At 39.5% G+C, this 25,875-nt stretch overlaps 1 protein-coding gene across 4 annotated transcripts in view; it reads left to right on the top strand.

Annotated features, from left to right (window-relative positions):
* LOC114045698 (formin-like protein 2) overlaps window positions 1–25,875 on the top strand; it is a 371,038-nt gene that overhangs the window by 292,713 nt on the left and 52,450 nt on the right. For all 4 annotated transcript variants that reach the window (XM_027865807.1, XM_027865809.1, XM_027865808.1 and 1 more), the window contains exons 7-9: window positions 817–925; window positions 3,246–3,322; window positions 5,592–5,685. In XM_027865807.1, coding sequence (XP_027721608.1) covers window positions 817–925; window positions 3,246–3,322; window positions 5,592–5,685 — 280 coding nt within the window. The remainder of the gene's footprint in view (window positions 1–816; window positions 926–3,245; window positions 3,323–5,591; window positions 5,686–25,875) is intronic.

Genomic DNA, 25,875 nt, shown 5'->3' with positions numbered 1-25,875 from the left:
TCTCTCTCTCTCTCTCTCTCTCTCTCTCTCTCTCTCTTTCTCTCTTTCTCTCTTTCTCTCTCCCTCTCTCCCTCCCTCCCTCTCTCCCTTCCTTGCCCCCACATTCCATATTTTCATCCAAGATTCTGCTACTGTACCTGCCTTTAGGTGAGTGACTGCCCTCAAAATCATTTGCACAGTGTTAAAAGTTCAAGGGCCTGGCACCATTAAGTGTTTGGTCCTGCCTGAATGTGCTGCTTTGCTTAGGTCTGCAGTAGCACAGCAGGAGCTTCTGGATGGCACAGATGGCAAGTTTGGATGAGAATGCCGGGTTCAAGATGTGCCACATGTTCAAAGAGTGATGGAGTCACGAAGCTAAGGCTTTTCCTGCCTCTCACCTCTTTGCTGCATTTAGGATGGCATGCATCCTGCCTCAGGTCACTTCTGCAAAGCTAACGTAGCTTATTCATTAGGAACCAGTAAGCTGTCCAGCATTGCTCATGTGGGTCTTTAGGCTTCTTGCATCCATTGAATGTGTACCATCAATGTAGGATGCATTTTAGTGTCTTGTGCATAACCAACTGAGCATGTCAAGGTGTTGAGCCTTTATGTCAAACGACACAGGTGTTAGTTTGAAGAAAGGCTTTGTGATAGCCATTCCTGCATTGGTTTTTTTTGCACTTGGTACTTATTTTGCACCGGGCACTGGGAGAATCATGTATGAAAAACCAGTCATTAGCTGGTAAAAGGTAGGGAAAATCCATTTTTGAAGTCACATATCACCCAGCTAATAGAAGTGGTCTGTTGTTTTGTAAAAGTTGCCCTTTTCAATTGCAGCTATAATACTTTGCCACGCAGAAGAACTCTGAAAAATTCAAGATTAGTGAGCAAAAAGGATGATGTTCACGTCTGTATCATGTGTTTACGTGCCATCATGAATTACCAGGTATGTATTCTTACTTCAGGAACTGTTGCTAGATTTATTTGGTTTTTTCCCCCCAAAGGTTCTATTGACCATCTAGACAAATTGAACCTAGACCATATTTTAATTTTCTTCTTTATGTTATTTCCATTTTAAATGTCCCCAAATTTCCAATATGATATTATGGTCAGAAAGAAAATTCTGATGATTTAGAAGGCTTAAAATTTGGTTTGCTCCCCTCATTCTGATATCTCCTAATCTGGGGAGAAATAAGTAATGGGGAGCATTTTTTTCCTCTATAAAAATAAACTCTCTCCAATTTCAGGAGAATATTTTTGTCTATAAGAGAGTGTCATTGTCAAGACATAAGCAGCAACAGGCCAGGTGTCAGGTGAACAAGAATTTATTAAATGTCTGTGCTGTGCCTGGCACTGAGCTAAGCACCTGGGGACACATAGAAAGTCAAAAAACAGTTCCAGCACTCAATTTGCTCACAATCCAGTAATGGGATGCAAACAACTATGTACAAATAAGATATAGACCAGATGAATTGGGTATTGTCAACAGAGCAGGTACTAGCATTAGGGGAATAAGGGAAGGCTTTTTATAGAGGAAGGGATTTTAGCCAGGACTTGAAGGAAAAGCCATGGAAGCTGGAAGGTGGAGATGAGGAGGAAGAGAATTCAAGGAATGGGGGACAGCCAGGGAAAACGCCGTGAATTCAGAGATGGCAAGAAACCTCTCGGAGGCCAGTGTTACTGGATCACAGGGTACTTGGAAGGAGGAGGATTAATGTGTAATGAAAATGAAAAGAGAGGAAGAGAGCAGGTTATAAAAGGCTTTGGATGCCAAACAGAGTAGCCAGCACTCTTGTTTGTGGGACTTAGTAGAAAGTGTGATGTACAGCCAAGAACTCATTCAGGAGATCAGGTAGTACAAACCCAAGTATGAGGAATGAGCATGCAAGGCCCATCAATGTGGGTAAAGCAGAAGTCAGAACTGAGAGGGATTAGGCCATACTAGAGGGAATAGGCAAGTGTCTCCAAAGATATGAACTAGGCAAGAGAATCCATTTGGGCTACATAGGGAAGGTTCAGTTTCTGTAGCTACAAAATGAGCAACAGAGCACAAGCAGAAATAGAGTCCAAGTATAAGAAGAGAGATTAGGGTTATAGGGTTTAAATCAGGCAGAAGAGACTAGACAGAGAAATGTGTTGCCATAGGTATATTGTGAACATCATATAAGTCTAGAAGCAATGTATTTTCCTTCATGCCAGTGGCAAAGGGCAGGGCTGCTCCCTAGTCAAGGTAGGATTTTCCATGGGTGGTTCTGGCTGTGATTATAGTTAGACACCAGCTAGAGTCTTTGTCAGTTCTGTCTGGCAGTAGAGTCCCCACAGTTCTGACAGGCAAGAACAAAGTGCCATGTGGTCATAAAAGGGATGAGCAAGATCTTTTGGTAATAGAGAGTTGGCTTATAGACTTCTTTTCCTGGCTTAAACAGTGATAAAGGGTTCTTTAGAAATATGTAATTGTTGTTTATGACACACTGATGACATCAAATTGAAACTCTACTGAAAGGTAAATATAAAAGATTTGTAGGGAAACAGATTTAGAAGTCCAAGAAGAAGGACTGGTCAAAAGTGGAAATAAAGGGGAAAAAAGGAAGGCATCCTGAGGAAATTTAGCAAGATAAAATAGCTGACTAAAAATTAGCACAAATGTCATTAGCTACTTATGGGACCTTCAGTTATAACCTTTAAAATCCGTTTGTTTTTGTTTACACTTGCATACAATAAAAATGATGATCAAAGACACTTTGTTATAATTACTGTAAGGATGACTGTATGAAGAAAAGGCTACGTGAAAACAAAAGGGGTCAGAATTTGATGACTTATGACTATGACTTAGCTAGTGGTGACTTTCCAGTCCTCTGGCTAATTCAGTGATTTGGCCGGAATTTTATTAATCATTCAGATTTTAGGGGCAGCTAGGTGGCACAGTGGATAGAGCACCGGCCCTGGATTCAGGAGGACCTGAGTTCAAATCCGGTCTCAGACACATAATACTTACTAACTGTGTGACCCTGGGCAAGTCACTTAACCCCATTGCCTAACCAAAAAAAAAGAAAAAAAAAGAAAGAAAGAAAATTAAATTTTACAGAAGTTATGAAAAGTTTACAGAAATTACAAAAGTTGCCAGATCCAGTGGTTAGATATTCTGGTCATGGTTCCCATGAAAATAGGCTAGACTTTAAAATTTTTAATTTGTTTTTTTTAAAAAAATAAACATTTGACAGCCCCCAAACTGAAATGCAAATGTTCTGTTTTTCTGTTGATTTCAGTATGGCTTCAATATGGTCATGTCACATCCGCACGCTGTTAATGAAATTGCACTAAGTTTGAACAACAAAAACCCCAGGTAAGGTTTTTCTGTGATATATAAAACTAATACAAACTAATTAAGTCAATGACTTAATTAATGTGGTCTAGTTAAATTATAGAACCTGCCTATATTTCTCTCTGGAATGAAACACAATACTGTAGGTTTAAAAATTTTTATTTTAGCAATTTCATATAGCATAGTTAAATGGTGACACTGCTAACTTTTAGATCTCATTAGCTTTCATTGCTTGGAAGATCTGGCCCCTGTTATCTTCATCTTCAAGTCTGTTGGATGAAATGGGGACATCTAAGAATGTGATTCTGGTAGAATCTTGGAAACCTCTATTTCACTCAGTAGTATTGTCACTCAGATGGGAATATTTTTGTAGAAAAAGTGATCCCTTCCTCCTATTATATCACCTTGAGACCTGTGGTCTTTGATATTAGGGTTATTCAAGAAAGTCTACATGGAATAATTTTTATTAGGGCTGGAAACTAGAACTATGTGTCTAAAGCCTTGAACCTTGAAAAGTAAAAGGAAGGTATGCTCTTTTAGTTTGTTTTCAAAGCACATGTGTATGTATTTGTATCAGTGTGTATAACTTTGTATGTAGGTGTATATGTATATGTGTGTATATATGCATATATATCATTATATGCTTAAATGGATCTGTGATGTCATTGCTGTGGGTATTCCTTCCACCAGTGCATATACATATGTATATATGTATATATATATATATATATATATATATATATATATATATATGCATGTGTATATATTATTATGAGAGACAGCATAATTTAATGGCCTAACGTAACATAAAAACAAAGAGAACCTGGGTTCAAGGTCCTCCTTTGACATATACTAGCTACAAAACCTGGGCAAGTCATTCAGCCTGATAGTGTTTTTGGCAATTCTTGAAAACAGTAAATAGTAGAGAAGGTGCTGATATGCATCAGTAGAGAGGACACCTCAGCATTCTCTATGGAAATGAAATCCCAGTTCCAATTCCTTATTCTCATCCCTGTGTATATTATATGCCATGCACGTGTATGCATATATGTCTGCATGTATGTGTCTTGGACACATATGTGTGTATAATTTTTGTGAATGTGTTTTTAAATCACAGATTATCTCCAGAAGTATCTCTTTATTATCTCCTTCAAAGTTGCCCCGTGATAATTAGTATTCTAGCAGAATATTTTATATCTCCTAGTTACAGTCTATTTTTGTCAGTTTTCTAAAGATAGATAGATAGATAGATAGATCAATTGAGTGTTCACATACCTAAGAACTCTTGTGCCCCCCTGAAGAATCTAATTTGAAATGAGATCCTCTCCAATTGGATCACCATTTTTTATTTCAAGTGAGGGAGCTTTGGGAGTTGGCAGATTAACTTCCTTGGTTTGTATTTAATTTGAGTATAATCCTATGAGTACATCCTTAGCCTCCATGCCCCCAAATCCCATTTGTTTTCGTTTAGGATTTTTTTATATCATTGGCTGTCACAGGGACCTTTGTCCAAAGTGCCACGTGGGAATCTTTTTCTAAGGGATGGTATGCCAGATTATACATTGGCACCAACAGCTGGCATATGATACACCCTTGTTGCATTTTACTTTGAAAGTTTAGAAATTTTTCTCCAAGTTTTCTTTCCAATAATATTTTCAGATGTAGTTTTATTTTTGTTTCTGGGGACAGGGAAAATATCCGTATATTAGCACAGCTGGTATTTGCTAGTTCCAAGTCACCTACATAGGGAGGGAAAGTAAGCTTGTTACAAACTCACATTATCACAGAGGATTTATTTAGAGCCATCTGCAAATGAGCACGTTTGAAGCACGAGAGCATTTATTTAATTTGATTTTGAACTTTTTAGACAAATGAAATAATTTTGTTTCCATAGCATGGAGAAAATATTTAACCAATGATTTCTTTTCCTAACATTTCCAAATTTCCTATTGCTATTCAGCTTGTAAATCTGTTTCAAAAGTCAAGCAGAACTGTTATCACTCAACATTAAAGGTGGGGAACAACATCTTTACCCAGAGTTTAACAGCTCATGTAACTCTTTTTTCGATTTTTCATTAATATCCAATTTCTGTGTTAGTGAAAATGGGGCAGGCCTGTCAAATGGGTCATAAATTTGCTCTCTTAGACAAATCATAGAATTGTAAGCTAGTAAAAATTAAAAACATACTAGAAATTTATTTCCCATCACCACATCCATTTTTCCTAGGAGGATCTAATTAATCGTGTTCTCATTGATTTGGGTTTTTTTTCTTTCTTGTTGTTTTGACAGAACGAAAGCCCTCGTGTTAGAACTCTTGGCAGCTGTTTGTCTAGTGAGAGGAGGGCATGAAATAATTTTATCAGCATTTGATAACTTTAAAGAGGTAGGAGACTCCAAATTTGTGGTGTGGAATGTGCATGCAATGGTCTCTTTTCAATATGAACAATCCTAAACGATTTATTTTTTTCCTTGCTCTGGAGCCTAAAGAATGTGGTAATTAAATTTTACAGTATTCCTTAGGGGAAAAGATGTCTTGGATGGAGCAATGAAATGTTTTTTGGTTCTTAGTTTTTAGACTTCAGACTGTGATTCAGAATACTTGCATTACTAACTTACTTTCAGGTTTCATACGAATGGGATAGCCAGTTTGATATATGTAGCTTTCATTAGGACCCGTATTTGGTGGCCCGCTCTATAAAATTTTATAAGCCCTTTTTGTCATTGCTACCATTATCAGATAGTATTTGTTACATGTTCTTGCTGAGTATTGGACAAAATGAATTAAAAAAAAAAAACCACAGTCCGTGATTTTAGGAGCTTATAATTTAAAACAGTCCCTGATTTTAGGAGCTTATAATTTAAAACAGGTGATCTTGTCATAGGCAAACCATAAGAAAGTGGGCATGTATGAGTAAGAATAAAGACTAGAGAAATAGTTCCATGCCAAAAACTTCATGCAATGAATGACCTTAGGAAGTACCATGGCGTATATTCCTCATAGGTAACTGCAGAAAAAAGTAGCATTCAATAATCATAGTACATTCTCTGACCCTAAGAAGCTTACATGTTCCTTCAGTACTGAGGTGTTGATCTGGAGAGCTTCATGGCCCAGTGATTAATATTAAAACTCCACAGTGGAAGAAGGGTAGGGAGTACAAAGTGGGCTGAATGACACAGTGATTTTCACACTGTGGTGAAATGTGGCTGACCATTCTGCTTTTAAAATGGTCAGTTTGGCATATTGCCTGTTTTGGTGGACATTTGGAAATAGAAGGTATTTTTCTATGCCTTTCACGTGTAATTTCTACTGTTTCAAGAGCCCAAATGATGTCCAAATGGTAAACCATGGCTTTGGAAATAACCACTTGACCTCAGCTGTAGCTTAACCTTAGGAAGAATGCAGAGAACTCCCATTTTCCAATACAGAATCACAGAAAGTCCTTAAATCCATATAGTATCTTCTAAACAAAACATTTAGAAACAAAACATTTAATGGGGAGAAATAAAGTACAGTGTGTGTACCTAACATAACTCCTAATCTTGAAACACTTGATAAAATGAGACTTTAAAATGTCACAAACCAGGTACTGTCTGCTCTGGAAACCCTTGCAGCATAACTACATTAATTACATGTCATGATTTTCTGCAGCCTGAGTTTGGATATACTACAGGGCAAATTATGGTCCACAGAAATAGGAACGACATAGAGGAAATATTGTTCATATGACATTGCTAACTTAGAAAATAGGCAGGGGCTGCTAGGTGGTACAATGGATAGAGCACCGGTCGTAAAGTCAGGAGGACCTGAGTTCAAATCCGGCCTCAGACACATAACACTTACTAGCTGTGTGACTCTTGGCAAGTTCCTTAACCCCAATTGCCTCACCAAAACAAACAAACAAAAACAAAACAAAACAAAAAAAAGAAAATAGGCATTAATCCCATCTCTTGACATGAGTATTACAAAAGGTTTCTATTGTATATTACCTAACTTCAGAATCTAACCTTATGGGACAGATTATGTTCTTAGATATGAAAATAATCCTAAAAACTTATGTGGGTTTTAAGATGCTGAATTAAATTCGCATTTTCTCTTGAACAGTCTGTGTTCATTTTTTAAAATCATCCACTTCTAAGTAAAATATGACTCATTTCAAGTGATTGAACATGAATCAAGGTTGTTTAGATACTGATCCTCCATGAACTAAGTATGGTATCTAAAAGAAGCCATTCCATCCATGAGAAGAAGCATGGACAGAACTTGTTTCTGTAGGGGTTCTTAGCTTCCGTTGGTTCTGAACTTTTGTATAAGTGTGCCCAAAGAAAGAGAATAATACTGAGTTTTCAGAATGAGGGCAGAAAATACCGCATTTCACTAAGAAATTCTACATATGGATATAAGTAAGATGTTTATTTCATTTCAGACCGCTTTTATTTCTTTTCTTTGTTATATTTGAAAATATGCCTTAGCGGCATTTATGAATAACTCATTTGCAAAGAACTTTTACATTATCTTTCTTTAGATTTTTTTTCATGGAGGGAATAAAGTGTTGATTAGCCCTCTTAGCAAAGGCAAAGACATATACATGACATGTGTATCTGGCTTTGATGGGCTCGAGGTGCTAGACCCTAGTCTTATAAAGCAGTCTTTCCCATCCCAGGCCAATATTTAGGTAAAATAAAATTCTGGGCAGGGGTCCAGAACTTAGGAGACAGAGGAGACTGTATCCGAGAGAAGCAGTTTACAGAGAGGAGTACTCAGAATTCCTTTTAGTTTATTATTATTAACAATTTTGAAGGTTTGTAAAAAATATGCCTTAGGTATTGGTCCCTCAGTGGTTGGGAAACCCTGCTCTACAAGGCCTGTTGTATCTCTGCACATAGGAGCTCATCATTAACATTTCTTTTTGGCTATCATCTTGTATAGAGAACTGTGCTATGGAGATGTCGAAAGAAGAAACTCTTACTTTTCTTGAGAAGCTTAGTTTTTAAAGTCCTTGGTTCCTCAATTTTTTACCTCTTCCATTATGATGAAACTCTGTCTCAGAAGGATAAGGACTTAATTAACCCTGCTCAGATTTGAACCTGGGGTTCAGCAGAGATGGCTGCCCACTTTCACCCATAAGGCAGCTTTTTCTCAAGTCACTGAAACCTCTAGTTCCCAAGTCACTGTAATAATACAAAAGAACACACTGCTGACATTTGGTACCAGATGCTCAAAGGAAATTAAAGACTCTGGATCTTAAATAAGCATCTAGCAATTATTTCAGCATTTCTCTTAGCAGAGCCAACAAACCAATCATTCATGTCTAATTTGACCCACCACTAATTGTTTCAAAATGGAACATTAAGGGAGGCATCTTCCAGTCCTTACAGAGATTGTCTTCTTACCAGACTGTGTCGTCCTCATGTAGGTGTTTAGTATTCTAAGTCAAAATGTTGTTTGAGAGAGTCTTACTGAAACAAGAGTTTTTTACTCTATCTGTAGCAATTTTCTATTTAATAACAGAGAGTGCTTCCAAAACAGTGTCCATTGGCATGCTTGCTAAGCCTTAGTATACCCTGGTTTATACATATAATGAAATAATGTACACTATGGTAAATGAAATTTAATTACATGGATTTAGATGGAAAACTTGCAATAAACATTGCATGCTACAGAGGCGTCTCTCGAGACTTAGGGATCACCTGATCTGGCCTGGCATATCCAGGCTGTCCCAAAAGTCTTAGTTTAGTTTTAAACTTTATTAACTTCAGAAGCATAAATGCTACATACTTCAAAAAACAACATTTTAAACCTATGAAATTTTAAAATATTGGTAGGATTATTACAATATAACATAATGACTGTCTTGTACTGTATATTGCTCTTGTCAATTTTCAAACTTTGTAAAAATTTTCACCAGTGGCTGCTCAAGGACTGAAAGGATTTGCATTTGTAATTCTAGCCTTGAAATTATCCGAAGAACAAAATTTAGATGAGAATGTGACACTTTTGATGTTGCCCCACATGCAAGTAAAAGTCTAATGGAGATATATCAAGACTACGGTGGCCAAGCAAGAGGTCTTCTTCTGTCGATCCATTGGTCTGAGACAGTGTCATTCAGAAACAAACAATGGGTAGCGATAGAGTGTTCCATCTTGTTAAAACTAAAAATTTATTCTTCAAAATTCAGAAAACATAATAAGTATAAAATAAATTTAAACAATTAAACTTTTTAAAATCGCTGGCCTTTTTTTTTTTTTTTTGTAAGCTTGTAGCCCTTATACTTCTGAAGTTATTAAAGCTGAAAACTGCATGAAGACTTTTGGGACACCCGGTATTTATACAAGACAATTTATTTGTCAAGTGAGTTCATAACACTTGTAACGCCCATTCTAATGAATGTTTATTGTTGAAAAGATGAGACCAAGACTAATTTTTTTTACTGAATCTTGTCACTATCTCTAATTTGTTACACATTGTTATGTGGTTGGGTTTTATTGTTTGTTTTTTACAGATCTTTAGTCTTTTAGTTCCTGCACTCAGAATAGAGAGGCCTAGTTTCTCTCCCGTATCACCACCACTACCTCTCCTTCATTCCTATCTAGCTACTTATTTGTGTAGCTTCCTCTCTTCTATTTGATGAAGCTGTTCTCAGTATTGGGATAAGATCAGTGTTGAGTTAGTTTTCAGTGCTGAAGTTTTAGGGCATTTGGCTCTAAATATGTGGAGCTGATCTTGTGGATTGACATATAAAGATTTTAGTGATGGATTTATAGCAGCACTGCTCCTCAATCACAATCCCATCTATGTGGCAGTCTCCTCTCTTGGTTTCAGTTCCTCCTGTGTGTGACTAGGGTGCCTTCAGCCATCACAGCGTTTAAAAGAAAAAACACACATACACTTACCACCAGGGAACACATCAGCCTTGCCCCACAGTCTTATATTTTCCCTTTCAAACAGTTATTTTTGTAGGGAAAAAAAAACCAACATTCAGCTCACACTATATAAGAAAGTGTCGTCTTTTAAGTTCCACTGTCAAGATTTATCTTAGATAGTCTGGGAAAGAGCAAAAGTGTATATTAACTTAGAAAGATAAACAGTACCTCTTAGTGAAAAGAGATTTTTTTACAAAATTGACAAATTATGCATAAAATTTTAACTTTTAAGTTGTCACCACCATTCTTTCTCCTAAATAGTTTTCACTGGCTGTCCATATCTTTGTGCAAATAAACCCTAAACCTTCCATCCTGTCTTTCATTTAGCTCTTGGATTGTCACCTGTTAGGCCAAACGTGAGTGTGGTCTGGTCTGGGATTATAGTCATGATCACCCCCGCTTCTCTCTAAAACAACCTCAGCATGAAGTAGTGACATCACTTAGTCCAGGGGTGGGGAACCTGCTGCCTTAAGGCCACACATTGCCTTCTAGTCCTTAAGTTTGGCCTTTGTACTAAATCCACATTTTACAGAGAACTTGCCTTAGTCAGAGCTTTTAAGTTCCTTTAGGTACCTAAAAGCCCCAGTGCTATGTTTCTTTTTTACCCATGCCTCATTTAGCCTATCCTAGTCTCTTCCTTTTGTGTGTGGAAAAACCTCATCTTGTCTTTTCCTATTTTTCCTATAGTCTGGGTGGGGAAGGGGAGAACCAAAATGAGGAAAAATCATTTGGAGCTTGAGGAAGCCTTGACACCAAATTGCCTCCTGTGACACCAGTAAACCAGATGACCAGGAAACTCCAGGTCATCAGATTGTCCAGATTTCTTGGGGAAGCACCTGGAATTGATTAGGATGCAGTACAATTCACTGTACTCCTTCAGTTCCAGAATGCTAACATCTGACAAGGTTTGGTTTTTAAAGGCCTACCTCCCTCTCTCCTCCTTTTGATCTGTCAGTGAAATAGTGTCAGAAACAGTGAAAAACTTTTGAAATATCTCCCAAGGGCACAGTTTTCCTTGCCAGTCATGGTAGCTCTCACAAGGGGCCACTACTTCTCCTTTCCATAGATAGAAGATTTCCTTGGGAATTCCTACATGGTTTGCCAGTTGGGCATCAGAAGCCACTTGTGCTACACTTTCTTAACTGAATTTCAGAAGCCTGTAAGATTTTATTTACAATAGGTCAAATTGGGCAGGAGAGGCAGCAGACATTGTAGTTTGGTTCCAGCATCTCTAATGTTTCAGGATAGAAGGATTACGTCTGGCACAGAACGGTCCTGCCAGCTGCTTCAGTGTCATGCATGACTTTAAATAGGAGGAGCATGAAGAATGATTTTCACATGCTTTTATAGAATTTCTATAATTTAGGGATTCACATTCTCAAAACCACACCATAGACCTGTTTATAGGTGCATTTCTCTTTTTAAGAGAAAAATGTGCATCCTTATGACTGCCACCAATTTGGATCTGATTAGACTGGTTTACTGTGGATTATTAAATACCAGGCCTACCACTTGGGTGGTGTTAAGGTAGCTCCTAAGAAAGCTTTTATTGATTGCGATCTCATTTTTCCCTTGTTGTTTAGATCTGGCCAGAATCACTATACTTCTTCTAATCTCTATTCTCTCTTCCTTCACCTTTTCCTCAATCCCCAAACCTTTTGTCTAGTTTCTCCTTATCCTTAGAAGCTTTTGAATTTAACTGTTAAGATAACTCCCTCACATTTCAAAAAGTAATCACTAAGCAAACATAGCATTTGATTTTAATTAAGATCTCTGTGAGATTTCTCTTACTATTTCAGTAGTGAGGAAAATTAAAATTTGACTGTTTGCATGTTTTTAAATGAATCTATTTCATTAAAAAAGCAAGACTTCACTTTTTTTAGGTACCATCAAGCAAAACTCATAGATAATATACCTATAGGTATGCAAGTCCATGAAGGGAATTAGTTTGTTATTCATGTAAGACAGAACAGAAGATAGGATTTTCTGCCCTTTGCCATTGTATTTAAGAACTAGGAAATAGCTTCAGTGATTGAGATGATAAATTTATATTTGCTTTGTATAGTAATGCACCTTATATGATTTAATCACACAGTGTAGAGTCTGAATTGGACTATTCATAGTTTTTTTCTAAACAATAATAGACAACTCCATGGAAGGGAGTGCCAAGGGCAGAGGTAAATAGGAATAGAGGGCTCCATTGTGCTTTATCCCTTCAGCTCTAGAGCAAGGCTCCTTGTGACATTTCTCAAAATACACCACTCACAGGCCCCCAAAGGGTGAATTCTTTTGGCAAACTTGCCATAGGAAAGCCTGAAATATATGATAGCTGTTCCGGAAGGTTGTTCCATTGAGGTATTTATTACACACATCTGATATCTGGCCCTCATACTAGCAGCAACAAAACAAGCAATGACCAAAAAAAGGGTGATATGAGGTCATTTATCTAGAGTTTGTAAGTGTCACCTTTCATGACTTTTTAAATATTTTTGATCTGTGATTTCATGGTCATCAGAAATTACTGATGAGAAAACTCGCTCTATTTATACAGCTCAACAGCTAGTCTTTAGTTTTAGAGAGCTGCCTAAGATAGTAAGAGGTTAACTGAATTGCCTAGAGTCCGTAGTCTTTGTTAAATACATCCTTTAACAAGCATTTATTAAGTGCCTACTGTGTGCCAGATACACTTCTGAGTGCTGTGGATTCAAATGTGAAGAATGAATCCCTCCTCTCTAGGAGCTGACATTCTAATGGAGAAGTCAAGTGTACAGGCAGCTAGGTGATTTGGCCGGAATTTTATTAATCATTCAGATTTTAGGGGCAGCTAGGTGGCACGGTGGATAGAGTACCGGCCCTGGATTTAGGAGGACCTGAGTTCAGATCTGGCCTCAGACCAAATACTTGACACTTACTAGCTGTGTGACCCTGGGCAAGTCACTTAACCCCATTGCCTAGCCCCCCCCCCAAAAAAGTAAAGTGTGTATTCACACATGCGTGCACACACCCACGCAAGTGCACGCACACACACACACACAGAAAAGGGAAAAGAATACATCTAAATAAATACACAGTAGTGGAAAAAAAAACCAAAGTAGTTGTGGAAGGTGGATACTAGCAGTTGAGGGAGCAGGAAAAGCTTTAAGTAGGCAGTGGCATTTGAATTGCATCTTTTACCTAGTTACATATTTACTATGCAAATCAAAGGACACCAATATATACTACTGGGGCAGTAAGTTATAGAATCTTATAAATTTTAGAGCTTCATTTTAGCTGTTATTTTCAGTTTCTGCTTATCTTAGCTGGTTTTTGAATTGCACCTTGAAGAAGGGGACTCTGTAAGACAGAGGTGAAGAGGAAGGAGTGCATTCCAGGCTTGGAGTTGGCCGATGAAAAGTGTCAGAGCTAATACTTGAAACTAGTGCTTCTTGATTTCTAGGTCAGCTCTCTATGTACTACATCATGGCTGCTTCACCCATTTGTGATAATCTAGCTTCTTTCATCATCATCATCATCATCATTATCATCATCATCATCATCATCATCGTTGTCAAAAAATCACTTTTGTGCTTGGATACAGGTGATATTACATAGAAAAATTGAGATGAATAGCTGGTGTACATACTTAAGCCATAGTGAAAAATTGGTAAATGATCTGCCTAGGAACCGTAAACATAAAACCAGTAAGGAGAGACAGCATTGAGTTGGGAAGAGGAAGAGCAGGATAGGCATCTACTTATTCACATGAACTCCAGGATCCCCAACTTTACCTAGGAGTGTTGTAGCTCTGCTTTAAAAAGCTAGAAAAACAGGCCACCTTTATGGCTGCTGGGTAATCAGTAATATGGCCAAAAGCCCAAGGAAAGACAGCTACCTCAGGATAGCTGGGCACAGATTTAAAGAAAAAAAAGGTTTACTAACTTATTGCATGACTTGGATTTTCCCACCCTTCTGATGAATAAGGAGAAAGTCAGTCTGATACAGTTGCAGGCGGCCCTAATGCCATAGCTGTGTGGCATCAAGACTATGAGGGAAACTGATAGGAAGTGTACCTCCAAACTTCTTATAGCATTGGTCATTTTAAGTTAATTGTTTCTGCCAACCATGAACTAAAGTAAATTTTGTTGCGGCCATTAGTTGTTAGATGGGCATAAAGTGAGAATACTTCGACAGATGAGGGCACAGATATATGGTGTTTTATATTTATAATAGTAATTTTGCCATAAATATGCAAAATACCTTTGGTTCTCCTTCCTCTACTGATTGTATTCTGCTCCATCAGCTGCTATATTCTTTCACTTTTAATAATCTTCAGGGCCTTCTTTGATGTGGAAAAAAAATAGATATGTTCAAGACACAAAAGGATAATGGTGCCTGGCAAAAATATTTTTTAGGAATAGATTAAATGATCATGTTATCACGATTCGCATCTGTGGGGTTGCTTTGCTTTGCAACTCTGCTTTAATTATATCCCTCCCTCTGCCCTCAAGCCTGTGTGAAATTTTATATTGCAAAGAAAGAGTTCCATTCTCTGTCTTGTTCACAGCAGCCACTGTTTTTCCAGGAGAAGGTGCTTCCTTTGTCATCCTGTTTTATTTCTGTATGTATGAAAAGGATCGCTTTAAAACCGTAGCTTTTTGCCAACTGCAAAATAAGGGACCAGAAGAATGTTCCTTTTATCTGGTGTCTGTTGTTCCCTTTCATATCCTTAAGAGATGACAAAGGAAAAGGAAAAATGCTGATGAGAATGAAAAGAAAAAGCTGAATGTTTTTTTCTGTAAGCCCCAGAAAATCTGAAACAGAGAAGTGGCATTGGGCCTCAGATTAGAAATTGTCTTTCAAGAAGCTGTTGTCTTTGACATTTAGATGTATTTTAAAGATTATAAGGCACATGGGGACAATGTAAAGCACTCTGCAGTGGGATGGAGCTGAGAAAAAAAAATAGTAATAACCATGGCAATGCCATTATCAAGATTAAAAAAAAAAACCAAAATATAAATATGTACATTTTAATACTCTGACTAGCTTTCCCAGGTTTTAAGACCTCTTCATATTTTCAGCAGTCAGTGTTGAAGACCTGTGTTGACATCCACTTGGTTTCTGCATCTTATTTTGGAAGAACTCGCTCTTTACTCTTCTTTGCCTGATCCACAAAGGATGCTATGTAGAATAGGAGATGTACTTTGGGAGACAGAGACTGATTTGCATCATGTAGTATTCTTAATCTGCTTTCTCAGTCTGGTTAAGAAGTTTTACATGGGGTGAAAATGACGACTATTGATGGTCAACAAGTAGGTCAAGAAATAAGAGATTCACAGTATTGGAAGGTCTAGTTAGAAGTCTGCTAATCTAATCTCTTGACTCAAGCACAGGTTTGAAGTTAACTGTTCCAGAAAGATATTTATTCCACTAAATAAGTTTATTGGGGGTGGGAGGGGCTCCTAGCTTCCTACATTCAAGTGTATACCAAGTTCAAATGGTTAGGTTTTCCTTTCAGGTGTAGAAGAGACATTTCCCCTTATTCTTTCTATATATATTTAGTATCTTTTGTACAATATGCCTTCACTGAAGATACTTATTTAATCATCTAACCCTTTCTTTTCCAGATAAAAAAAAATCTGAATATTTTTTAACTTCTCAGTTACCAAACTTATTGGGGCCCCATAAGAAGATCACTGTAATGCATGCTGAGAGTTTGAAAAAATGAACAATATATGTCGTCTTTGCTTTTGACAAGTTTATTGTTGAATGTGGGAAAACAATATGGCACCCTCTCTGTATCTTGCTGGAAATTTGGGTCCCTAGAGGGATGATTATTACTCTCAGGTTTTTAAATGGAACCTTCAAGAACTGGGCTTCAACTACTATAGTACATAAGCCCTCCATTGGTGTGTTCTCCATTAATAATCAGCCAACTAGACTGAAGAAAGAGTTGACTCAAAGGGCCTGGGTTCAGATTCTACCTCTATTGTTTATTACCTTTGTGTCCTTGAGCAAGTCACTTAACCTCCCTGGACTTCAGTTTCCTCTACTGTAAAATGAGGAAGTTGGAATAAATGGCTTCTGAGATCCCTTCCATTTCTAAATTTATGATCCTAAACCATAAGAAGGCAAATTTTGGTTCTTTATACACTTATGACTGTACATATAGGTATGTATTTTTGTATAAATAGTTAACTTGAAGAAAGGCAGTCATCATTTTATCTGTTTGCACATCAACTAACTGAAGGATATAGAAAAAAAAAATCTCAGATCTAAGGCTATAGGTGCCTTATGATTGCCAAAGTATTATTGCCAAAGCTCATTTCATCAAACAGTAATGATTATTTTAGTTCCTAGTTCAAAGTTGTTCATTTTAAATTCAGTTCAGCAAAGACTTATTAAGTAACTACTAGGTGCTGTGTACTGGGCTAGGTACTGCAGATTCAAAGATAAAAATGAAGCAGTCCTTACCCTCCTAGAGCTTATATTCTACTAGTAGAATACAACAGATAGATACACAGATAAATAAATATGAAAGGGTACAATAGAGTACCAAGCAATTTCAAGAGGCAGAGGGTGTTCAAAACTGAGAGGATCAAGAAAGCTATCTGGTAGAAGGTGATACTTGAGCTGGGCCTTGAAAGGAACTAAGGATTCTCTGAGTTGGAGATGCAGGAGGAGTATATTATGGACAGAGGAGAACACTTAAGCACCAGCAAGAGAGCCAGAGCTAGAATATTGTGTCTGAGGGGCAGCAGTTTGACTGGAATGAAGAGTGTGACAAGGGGAGGAATGGGAGATAAGACTGAATAGGTCTGAGCTGGAGGCTAGACTATAGGAAATCATAAATGACAGACTAAGGCTTTTGTATTTCATGTTAGAGGCAATAAGGAATCACTGATGATTTTGAAGGGAAGGGGTATGGCATCATTTAATCAATATCAATATATATCAGTTTGGAATATCAATTTCACGGCTACGTGGAGAATGGATTGGAAGAGGGAAGAGAGGACAAGTAGGAGACTTGAAATCGTCAAGAGTGATCAGTCAGAGAACATTTAAGCTAAGTACCGTGCACTGTGTTAGGCACTAAGGATACAAGTACAAAAAATGGAACAAACGGAGCAGTAAGGTGGCACAGCTGATAGAGCACCGGCCCTGGAGTCAGGAGGACCTGAGTTCAAATCCAGCCTCAGACATATAACACTCACTAGCTGTGTGACTCTGGGCAAGGCACTTAACCCTAATTGTCTCACCCCAAAGAAAAAAAAATGGAACAAACTCAAGGAGCAAGGGGCTTAACATTTCGCTGTGAAGACAACAAGCACAGATATAAAGATGTATAAGATAAAGCAAGTAAATACAAATAATATGCAAAGCAGTTAAATGTGAAATGCAAAGCAGTTAAAAGGGAAGGAGTGCACTAGTGGTGTTGAGAATTGGGGAAGGCTTTATGCAGAAGATGAAGTTTGATCTGAATTTTAGAGGAAGAGAGAAGTGCTCTCTGAGGAGTAGGTAAAGTGATACCAGGCATGAGGGATGGCCAGTGGAAAGGCATGAAGGTGGGAGATGAAATATCATGTGTGGGGAACCCAGAGAAAACCAGTTTGGCTGCTTTTTAGGGTGTGCGGTGAGGTTGTATAGAACTTTAAAAGCTATCCATAGGAGTTATATTTGATTCTAGAGGTAACAGGAAGCCTCTGGACTTAGTTGAGTAGTAGAGTCTGTGCTTAAGGGAAGTTGTTTTGGTGGTAATGTGGAGCATGGACTGAGGTGGTTAGAAACTTGAAGTAGGGAACTCATTGGGAGACTGTTGCAGTAATTGAGGATGAGGGCCTGAATGAAGGTAGTAATTATGTGGGTAGGCAGCAAGGAGGGTGTATGAGTTGCAGGTGTAAATGAGGGTAGACTTTTTAGCACCTCTTAATCAAATATGATCATTAAATCATAGAAAAAAGGGACCTTATAGGTAATCTTGTCCAGCCTTTTCATTTTATAGATGAGGAAACCATGGCCCAATGAGGTTAAGTAATAATAATAGCTAGTCTTTACATAATGCTTTGAGATTTGCAAAGCACTTTACAAATATTATCTCTGGCCCTGGAGTCAGGAGGACCTGAGTTCAAATCCGGCCTCATACACATAACACTTACTAGCTGCATGACCTCGAGCAAGTCACTTAACCCCATTGCCTAGCAAAACACAAAAAACAAACAAACAAACAAATATTATCTAGTTTTATCCTTTCAACAACTCTGAGAAGTAGGTTCTATCGTTATCTCCATAATACAGATGAGGAAACTGAGGCCAACAGAGGTTGTGACTTGCTTAAGGTCACATTCCTAATAATTGTCTGAAGCAGGATTTGAGTTTAGACCTTCCTAATCCCAAATACAGTATTCTAGTTACTACATCATTTGGCTGTGTTAAGTGAGTTATCCAAGGCCACACAGATAGTAGGTGATAAAGCTGGGATATGAACCCAGGTCCCCTGATTCCAAATCCAGCACTTTTTCTACTGCAACATATTGCCTCCAAATCAAGCTGTTTTCCCAAATGCCTTTCTTTTATTTATTTCCCTTTAAAGCGCATTCCTCTTTCTTCCCCTCAAATTTGCTGCATTTGTAGACAGGATAAGAAAATAAATTGAAAATACAGGAGCCAAACTCCCTGCCAGATGTTTGGTGGCTAGCAAATCCACGTTTATGTAGGAGCAAACCTAGTTTATCCAGCATTTGGAACACTGAGCTTCTATATTCAATATTTAGATTTTTCATGTCCACACTCATGTGATAGATCCCAAACTCCATCCTGCCAACTTCGGCCAAAATGCTATTCTTCATTCTTTTGTTCTTTATTCTTTTCTCCATTCCTATACGTGCCTGCTCACACATACTAAGAGGAGTGAATGTAGCTCACTCTAGGCTCCCTCCTTTTATATTCCACCCTGTTAAAGATACACGGTAATGTTTTCATTCCCAGTGACTTGCTCCAACACAGTCCACAGAAAAAAGTGGTGCAGCAGCTCTTAATTACTGCCAGTCACCTATCATTCTGAAGCTGAGCTGACAGCCTTTTCCCTCAGAGAGTGGAAATGGCCGGTGTAATTTGAGTGTTAAGCTCTATTGGATTTTGACAGTTGGATTTTGGCTGCTGCTGCTGCGAAGACTCCTTTCCTATCAGTCTCCTGGCAGTTTCTGTTGTAGCTTAAGAGGCATCTAGATTCATTGACACCCTGCTTAACTGTAACAGAATCTAACACATCAGAGTGTTTTCCACTATAACTAATAAATGTATTCTCTTTGGTAGATACCCAGGGTTTATGTTTTAGTGTACAGACAATTCTCACTTTACGTAAATTCACATTATACAAATGGGAATTTGTATAAAGAATTTTGAAAGAAATTCACATTCCCCAAAAATACCTATCTTGACTTTACAATACAGTACTGTACTCTCTCCCTCTCCATTCCTGCCCGTTGGCTTGGCACTCTGCAGCCTCCCATCCCATACCCCCCTAAAAAGAACACCCCCCTCAAAAAAAAAAAACCAACAAACACCAAGTGAAAGTAGAGCAGATGCATGGAGAGACCACCACCAGTGCCTCTGGATTAAGGGCTTGGCTTAATACCTCTGGCGCCAAGAGTGCAGACCTTTGCCCTGCTCTGCCCACCTGTCTTTCATCCATCTGCACTCGGGTACCACCTGTCTGCCTCTGGCCCCTGCATGGCCTGTCCTCTCCTTTCTGTGTCTGTGTCCTGTGAGGGACTGTCTGATGTTGACAGCTACCAGGTTGGGCGCTGTGGCAAGAGTAGGGTAAGATCTGGGTATTTTGGAAGTCGAGGCAGGGGCTGTGGTAGGCAGAGTCGTGGTGAACTGGGATGGGCTGGATACGGAGAAGCCCTGAGGCAGTGGGCAGTGCTATGTGAGATAAGCTGGGTGCAAGGAAGTAGCCAGAGCTTGAGCTCCTGAGGCAAGGGGCAGTGCCACGTGGGAGTGGGACAGCAGAGGACTGAGTTCCCTTTGCTTAGTCCCCTCCCTATATGCAACGTCATCCCCAGACGCCTCTTGTGACCTTCCTGACTTCCTGGGTCCCTTTGTGCAGCACTGACCCAGACCCCTCCTCCCAGTGTCTGAGTCTGACTTCCTAGGTCACGCACTCTGTCTATGCGCTAATCCCAGATGCCTCCTCCCTGTATCCGGTCCTAGCCTCCTACGTCACTCCCTCCCCCTTGGTGTGCTAAACCGGTATCTGACCCTACAATCATTGGCTAGTAAGCGGGCTGGGGAGGAGGGGCTAAGTAGGTACTTAGGAACGAGCATGGTCAGATCACGCGCTCTCTCCTGGCTCCTGTTCTGTTGCTCTGGCCTTGCTGCTTGGGTTTGCTATGATGGCTTGCTGTGATGGCCTCTGAATAAAAGCTCTGGTATTGGCGCCTCCCGATGGCTCGTCTCTGTGTGTTTATCCGGTTGAGGACCGAAGACTCGGAAGTGACTATGATTCTGGTAGCGTGCTCCTTATAGGAGGAGAGGGTACCGGCGTGCGGCCGGCAGAAGGTCAGAGCGCGGCCAGTACAAGTGGCACCCAATGTGGGGCGGAGGAAATAGGCCAGAGGCCCCGTGGATCAGCTGGTCTGGTCACGGGAAGAGAGACGAGACCCTTAGCCGATAGGGCGAAGGAAGGAGGATGGGACAGTTGTTTGTTAAGGTCCCGTATCGGGAGGTGCAAGGGAAAGAAGTGTATAAAAGAGTGAAAGAAGCGGAAATCAGTAGTGAGGAAGAGTCTAGGAGTGAGACAGACTCAGGGAGTGAGACAGAGGACACTGGAAACAGGGAACAGGAAAATAAGCAAGAGAAAAGAAAGCAAGGCCAGAGCAACAGGGCAGGAGCCAGGAGAGAGAACCTATTGGTCTTGGGCACATTGCTCCCAATGGGCCGAGATAAGTCCTCATTCCTCCTGTCTGCTTCTCCCTATGCTAGAGCAAATAACCTTAGTACCACCCCAACGAAAGGTTATGGGAGAACCTGTTTAAGGCTCAAATGTTTTCACTGATGCTACAAAAACTATAAGGCCTCTATTTATCATGAGGCCTCCAAGGAAATAACAGTATTAGAAACCCCCTATGACTCTACCCAGAAAAATGAGCTCTTTGCCATCCTCCATGCTTGCCGTAAATATCCTGAGCCTATAAACATAATCTCTGATAGTCTATATGCAGTAAAGGTTCTTAAATGCATAGAGGACGCCGTCCTCCAACCTCATAAGTCCACCATATCCTCTCTCCTGAGGGAATTACAGCAAATTTTGTTGCAGCGAAAAAACCCCCTTTACATTCTCCATGTTTATTCTCATCAGTCCATCTTGCCTCAGGAGCTCAAGCTCTGGCTACTTCCTTGCACCCAGCTTATCTCACATAGCACTGCCCACTGCCTCAGGGCTTCTCCGTATCCAGCCCATCCCAGTTCACCACGACTCTGCCTACCACAGCCCCTGCCTCAACTTCCAAAATACCCAGATCTTACCCTACTCTTGCCACAGCGCCCAACCTGGTAGCTGCCAACATCAGACAGTCCCTCACAGTGTCCGGTCTCTATATGTCTTCCTCTTGCATCTTCTTCTTGGTCTGGTCAGGCCCCGACAGAACTGACCTTAGCCCCCATATGTTCTTCCTCCTGCTCTCACTACTCTATCCCTCACCTCCATGTGTCCATGTGGGTCTCCTACCACCATGGACACGTGGCTTATTTCCTACCTTTCTCCCTCCCTCCCTTCCTCACATCGGAGGGCAAATTTGTATTACATAAAAATACATAGAGGTCTATGGAATGTTCTACTTATGTAAGACAAGAATTGTCTATGTTTGGCAAATTATCATGGAGTTGTATATTTCCTCTTCTCTCTGTTTATGTGGTCCTGCCAGCTTTTGAACCTGACAATTTGAGTCACTGGACCCGAATGTCTCCTCAGCCTTCTCCTTATTATTCCCATATTCTTTCTTGGAACTGAATCTCCTGGAGGGACATTGGTGGGCCTTATGATCATTGTGATCCTAAATAGAGTATACAGCTCCAGGATTTTTCTGCATGTTTTTCAGAGTCACAAAGAAAAGCATTATTTAATGTGGTTAATAATTGCATTAGCTGGTTAAGACCAAGGATTAGACATAGCCCCTGAACACCTAACATAGGAGCAGAATAGATTATTCCTACTTGCTGGGGAGAGATTTTCTCCCCTGCCTAGTGTAATCATGTGGAAGATTTCCTTTTGTAGTGAGAATTAAGCCCAGTCTTTGCCTGAAGTAGCATGGCATAGTGAAAATGGCACTTGATTTAGAGTTAGAAGCCTTGTGTTTGAGTTGAGGCTCTTATCCTTAAACTGTGTGACAATGGGCAAATCACTGTACCTTTCTGGGCCTCATTTTCTTTATCTATGTTGCAGTTGGACTAAATGATCTCCAAGAGATTTTTTAGTTCTAATATCCTATAAATTTTTTCTCTATGACTCTTAAATCAGAGAATTAACACTATGATACACCTCAGTGATAAAAGCAACACTGGCATTATTGAATAGACAGTGACTACCTATGTGATATTAATTTTTTCCCCAATGAATGTTAACTTCTAGTTTGGTTATTTTTGTTTTTGTTTTTGGTCTTGGAAGCTCCCTATGAGGAAACATTAACTACCAGTGCTGTCCTGAGAGCCCCATGGGGCACTGAAATGTTTTGACTTGCCTGGGGCCGCCCAACTAGTCTGTATTAAAGGTGGGTCTTGACCCCAGGTTGTCCTAACTCCTAAGTCAGGTGCCTCTAGTCACTCATTAATCTATGCCGCCTCTTATTCTACTACTACGAATTCCTCCTTTGGATCTTAAATGCTTTTGGTATCAAGAAGTCCCCCTGAAGAATTAAAATACAACTATGCTCAGGAGGATATTGTCCCAGTCTATTGAAGCTGATTTGGGGGACTTTCAGGTTTTCGGAGAAAAAGTAACTATACCAATGATGGTAAAAGCAAGAAGTCATCATTCAGTGTATTTTAACTTATGTAAGAGAAGGCATAAAGCCTGACTTGAAACATCCAGAGACAAGAGGAAAGAGACATAGAACCATGGGTTCCAGGCAAAGGATATGTCTGTATCTCAGTCTCTGGAAAGACAAAGAACCAACCCAGGTGAGTTGATTCAAACGACAAGAGGAAAAAGAAAGAACCTAGAAGAGGCATCTTCCTTACTTTGACATTCTGTCTTAACATGCCAGGCTCTGGTCATTCCTTTTGTTTAGTGTGGCATATTTGGGTTCTGTCTCACTGTATAGGCAGACAAGAAATGCGTGCAACAGCCAGGAATTTTATAGGGAGGGAGGAGAGGAACGAAGGATTTATTAAATGCCTACTATGTTTTGGGCTCTGTGCTATGTGCTTTATAATTATTATCTCAAACCTCCTACCAACTCTGGGACGTAGGTGTTATTATCCTCATTTTACAGTAGAAAAAACTGAGACGAACAGAGGTTAAGTGATTTTCTCAGTCACACAGCTTGTAAGTGTCTGAGGTCACATTTGAACTCAAGTCTTCTTGACTCCAGGCCCAACCCTCTATCAGCTATATTATCTAGGCTGCCTTTAGGAGAAAAGGCAGGAGATAGCCACTTATTGTAAAAGCTAAGCCTGGATATCCAGAGAGGTTTTTTTTTGTTTTGTTTTGTTTTTACTACTAATTTAGACTGCATTTAAGACACCAGAAACTACTGCAGTTCTTATGTACTTCTAGATCCTAGGGCTCTGCCATAATAAGCACTCAGTGTATATCTATTGCAAATGATGTGAATTGAATGGGGTATTTTGCTTTCGTGATGCCAAACATCTGGATATTTTTAAACATCTGCATGAGTGATTCTTTTCATCAGATGGTTTGGCATTGTGTAGTTTACAACCTCTTTGTCTTACTTGGATGTTTACTGTGCCAGGATTGATCCAAATGTTCTATTTAATGAGACCTAAAAGGGAATGGCATGCTGAATAAACTCCATTGTTTACCTTTCATTAATATTTGCTTCCTTGGAGTAAGATAAGGTTATTTAGCCTCTGCTTCTAAATGCTTCATTTAGATTAGAACGCCTGCATTTAAATCACAAGTAGACTTTATTGTCAGCAATAAGTCCTAAGGATGCCCTTCAGTCACTCCAGCCATTTATTTTTTCTAAGAACTGCAGAAAAGCTCTGGGTTGAAAAATGCTAACAACTCCTCAGGGTACATAAAGCTTTCCCCATTCCTCTCAACCCTAAATGGGTTTGTGGTGGCGTCAGTAATCCCCATGTTGCTAGTTTTCTCAGTAAAAGGTAAAAGATGTATTAGGTTTTTTTTTCTACCTAGGACTAAATATGAAATAACTGTTTACTTAAGTAGGCCATCACAAGAAAATTGAACTTTTGTTCTCTGGCATATCCTAGGAATGGCAGCCTAAGCAATCAAAACAGACTGGGCCACTAAAACAGGGCCTTCCTGCTGGGAGCCCCGCTGATCACAGGGGCCTGTTGTAAGAGAGAGAAAAAGACAGTATTGTGCCAGGAGAGTTGTCTGGGGAGCAGAGCAGAGAAGCAGCATGTAGGCGAGAGGCCTCTTAATTTTTATATAACTGACCCAGCAGCATATTTATAATCCACCTCACAAGAGGTAGCCTTCAATCCAGCAGTGGGATTTTGGTGGTGCCATTGGTTGCTGTTATTCTCAGGGAAACCAAGGACTAGAGTTTACTGGGAAGGGCCTAGAAAGCACAGGGCCTGAAATGTGTTTGAGGGAAGGGCTGGGTGGGGCACTGAACTCTGTTGTTCAATTTCACATCTGGCCAGCAAGATGATAGTCTTTGTGGAAGGCGCCTTGTAAAACAGACTCATCTTGGCTGTAGGAAGACTCGTCTTCTGAACTTAGACTCTGGGTTAGCGGCACTTTAAAGCATCGATTCCTTTTCAGTAAGGGCCCTGGGTTGATCCAAAATGGTTTGGGAGACTTTTCAGAAATTTTTTCCCCAGATGTGTGAGAACATAGTTCAGTTGCTTTTTGGCAACAGTCTCGCTTTTTACTTCAGTTCTCCTTTAAGTGAAAATATATTTTGTTTTTCCTGGGAGTGTGTCTTTTTATCTGGGCAGGGCAGAATTTCCCAGCTTTATAAGCATGAGAATACCAGATGTGAAAGAGATAGTGGTTTGGCAGTTGTGTTCTGTACCCCTAGCCAGCATGGTTAAACTTCTTTCTTGAGTCAGGTTTGTGTGGTGTTTTTTCTGTGAGGGTCTGTTGGGAGGTACTCTGGTGTATTTCTGTGCCTGTATGGAGGTATGAGCACATTATTCAACTCTTTCTCCTCACTGGAATGGCTGGATATTAACTGTATGCTGTTAACACCTCCTCATTTGATTTCTGGTCATCTCTCCTACCAACAGCATGAGTTTGAACTCTATAACAATAATAGTCAGTATTTGTATTGCATTTTAAGTTTTATAAAGAGCTTTACATATTATTATGCTACTGTTCCACACTTCTTTCCTCTTTCCTCACAGCAATCCTGAGAGATAGGTGCTCTATAATTGTCCCTATTTTATAATTGAGGAAACTGAGGCTGAAAGGTTAAGTGCTTTACACAGTATCACACAGTAAATGAGACAGGATTCCAGCGTG

The sequence above is a fragment of the Vombatus ursinus genome, unplaced genomic scaffold (genome assembly GCF_900497805.2).
Source record: "Vombatus ursinus unplaced genomic scaffold, bare-nosed wombat genome assembly UNPS02014779.1, whole genome shotgun sequence".
In the NCBI taxonomy this organism is placed as follows: domain Eukaryota; kingdom Metazoa; phylum Chordata; class Mammalia; order Diprotodontia; family Vombatidae; genus Vombatus; species Vombatus ursinus.
Note: the sequence above shows the minus strand (reverse complement) of the source record. Positions and strands in the feature narration are given on the sequence as shown.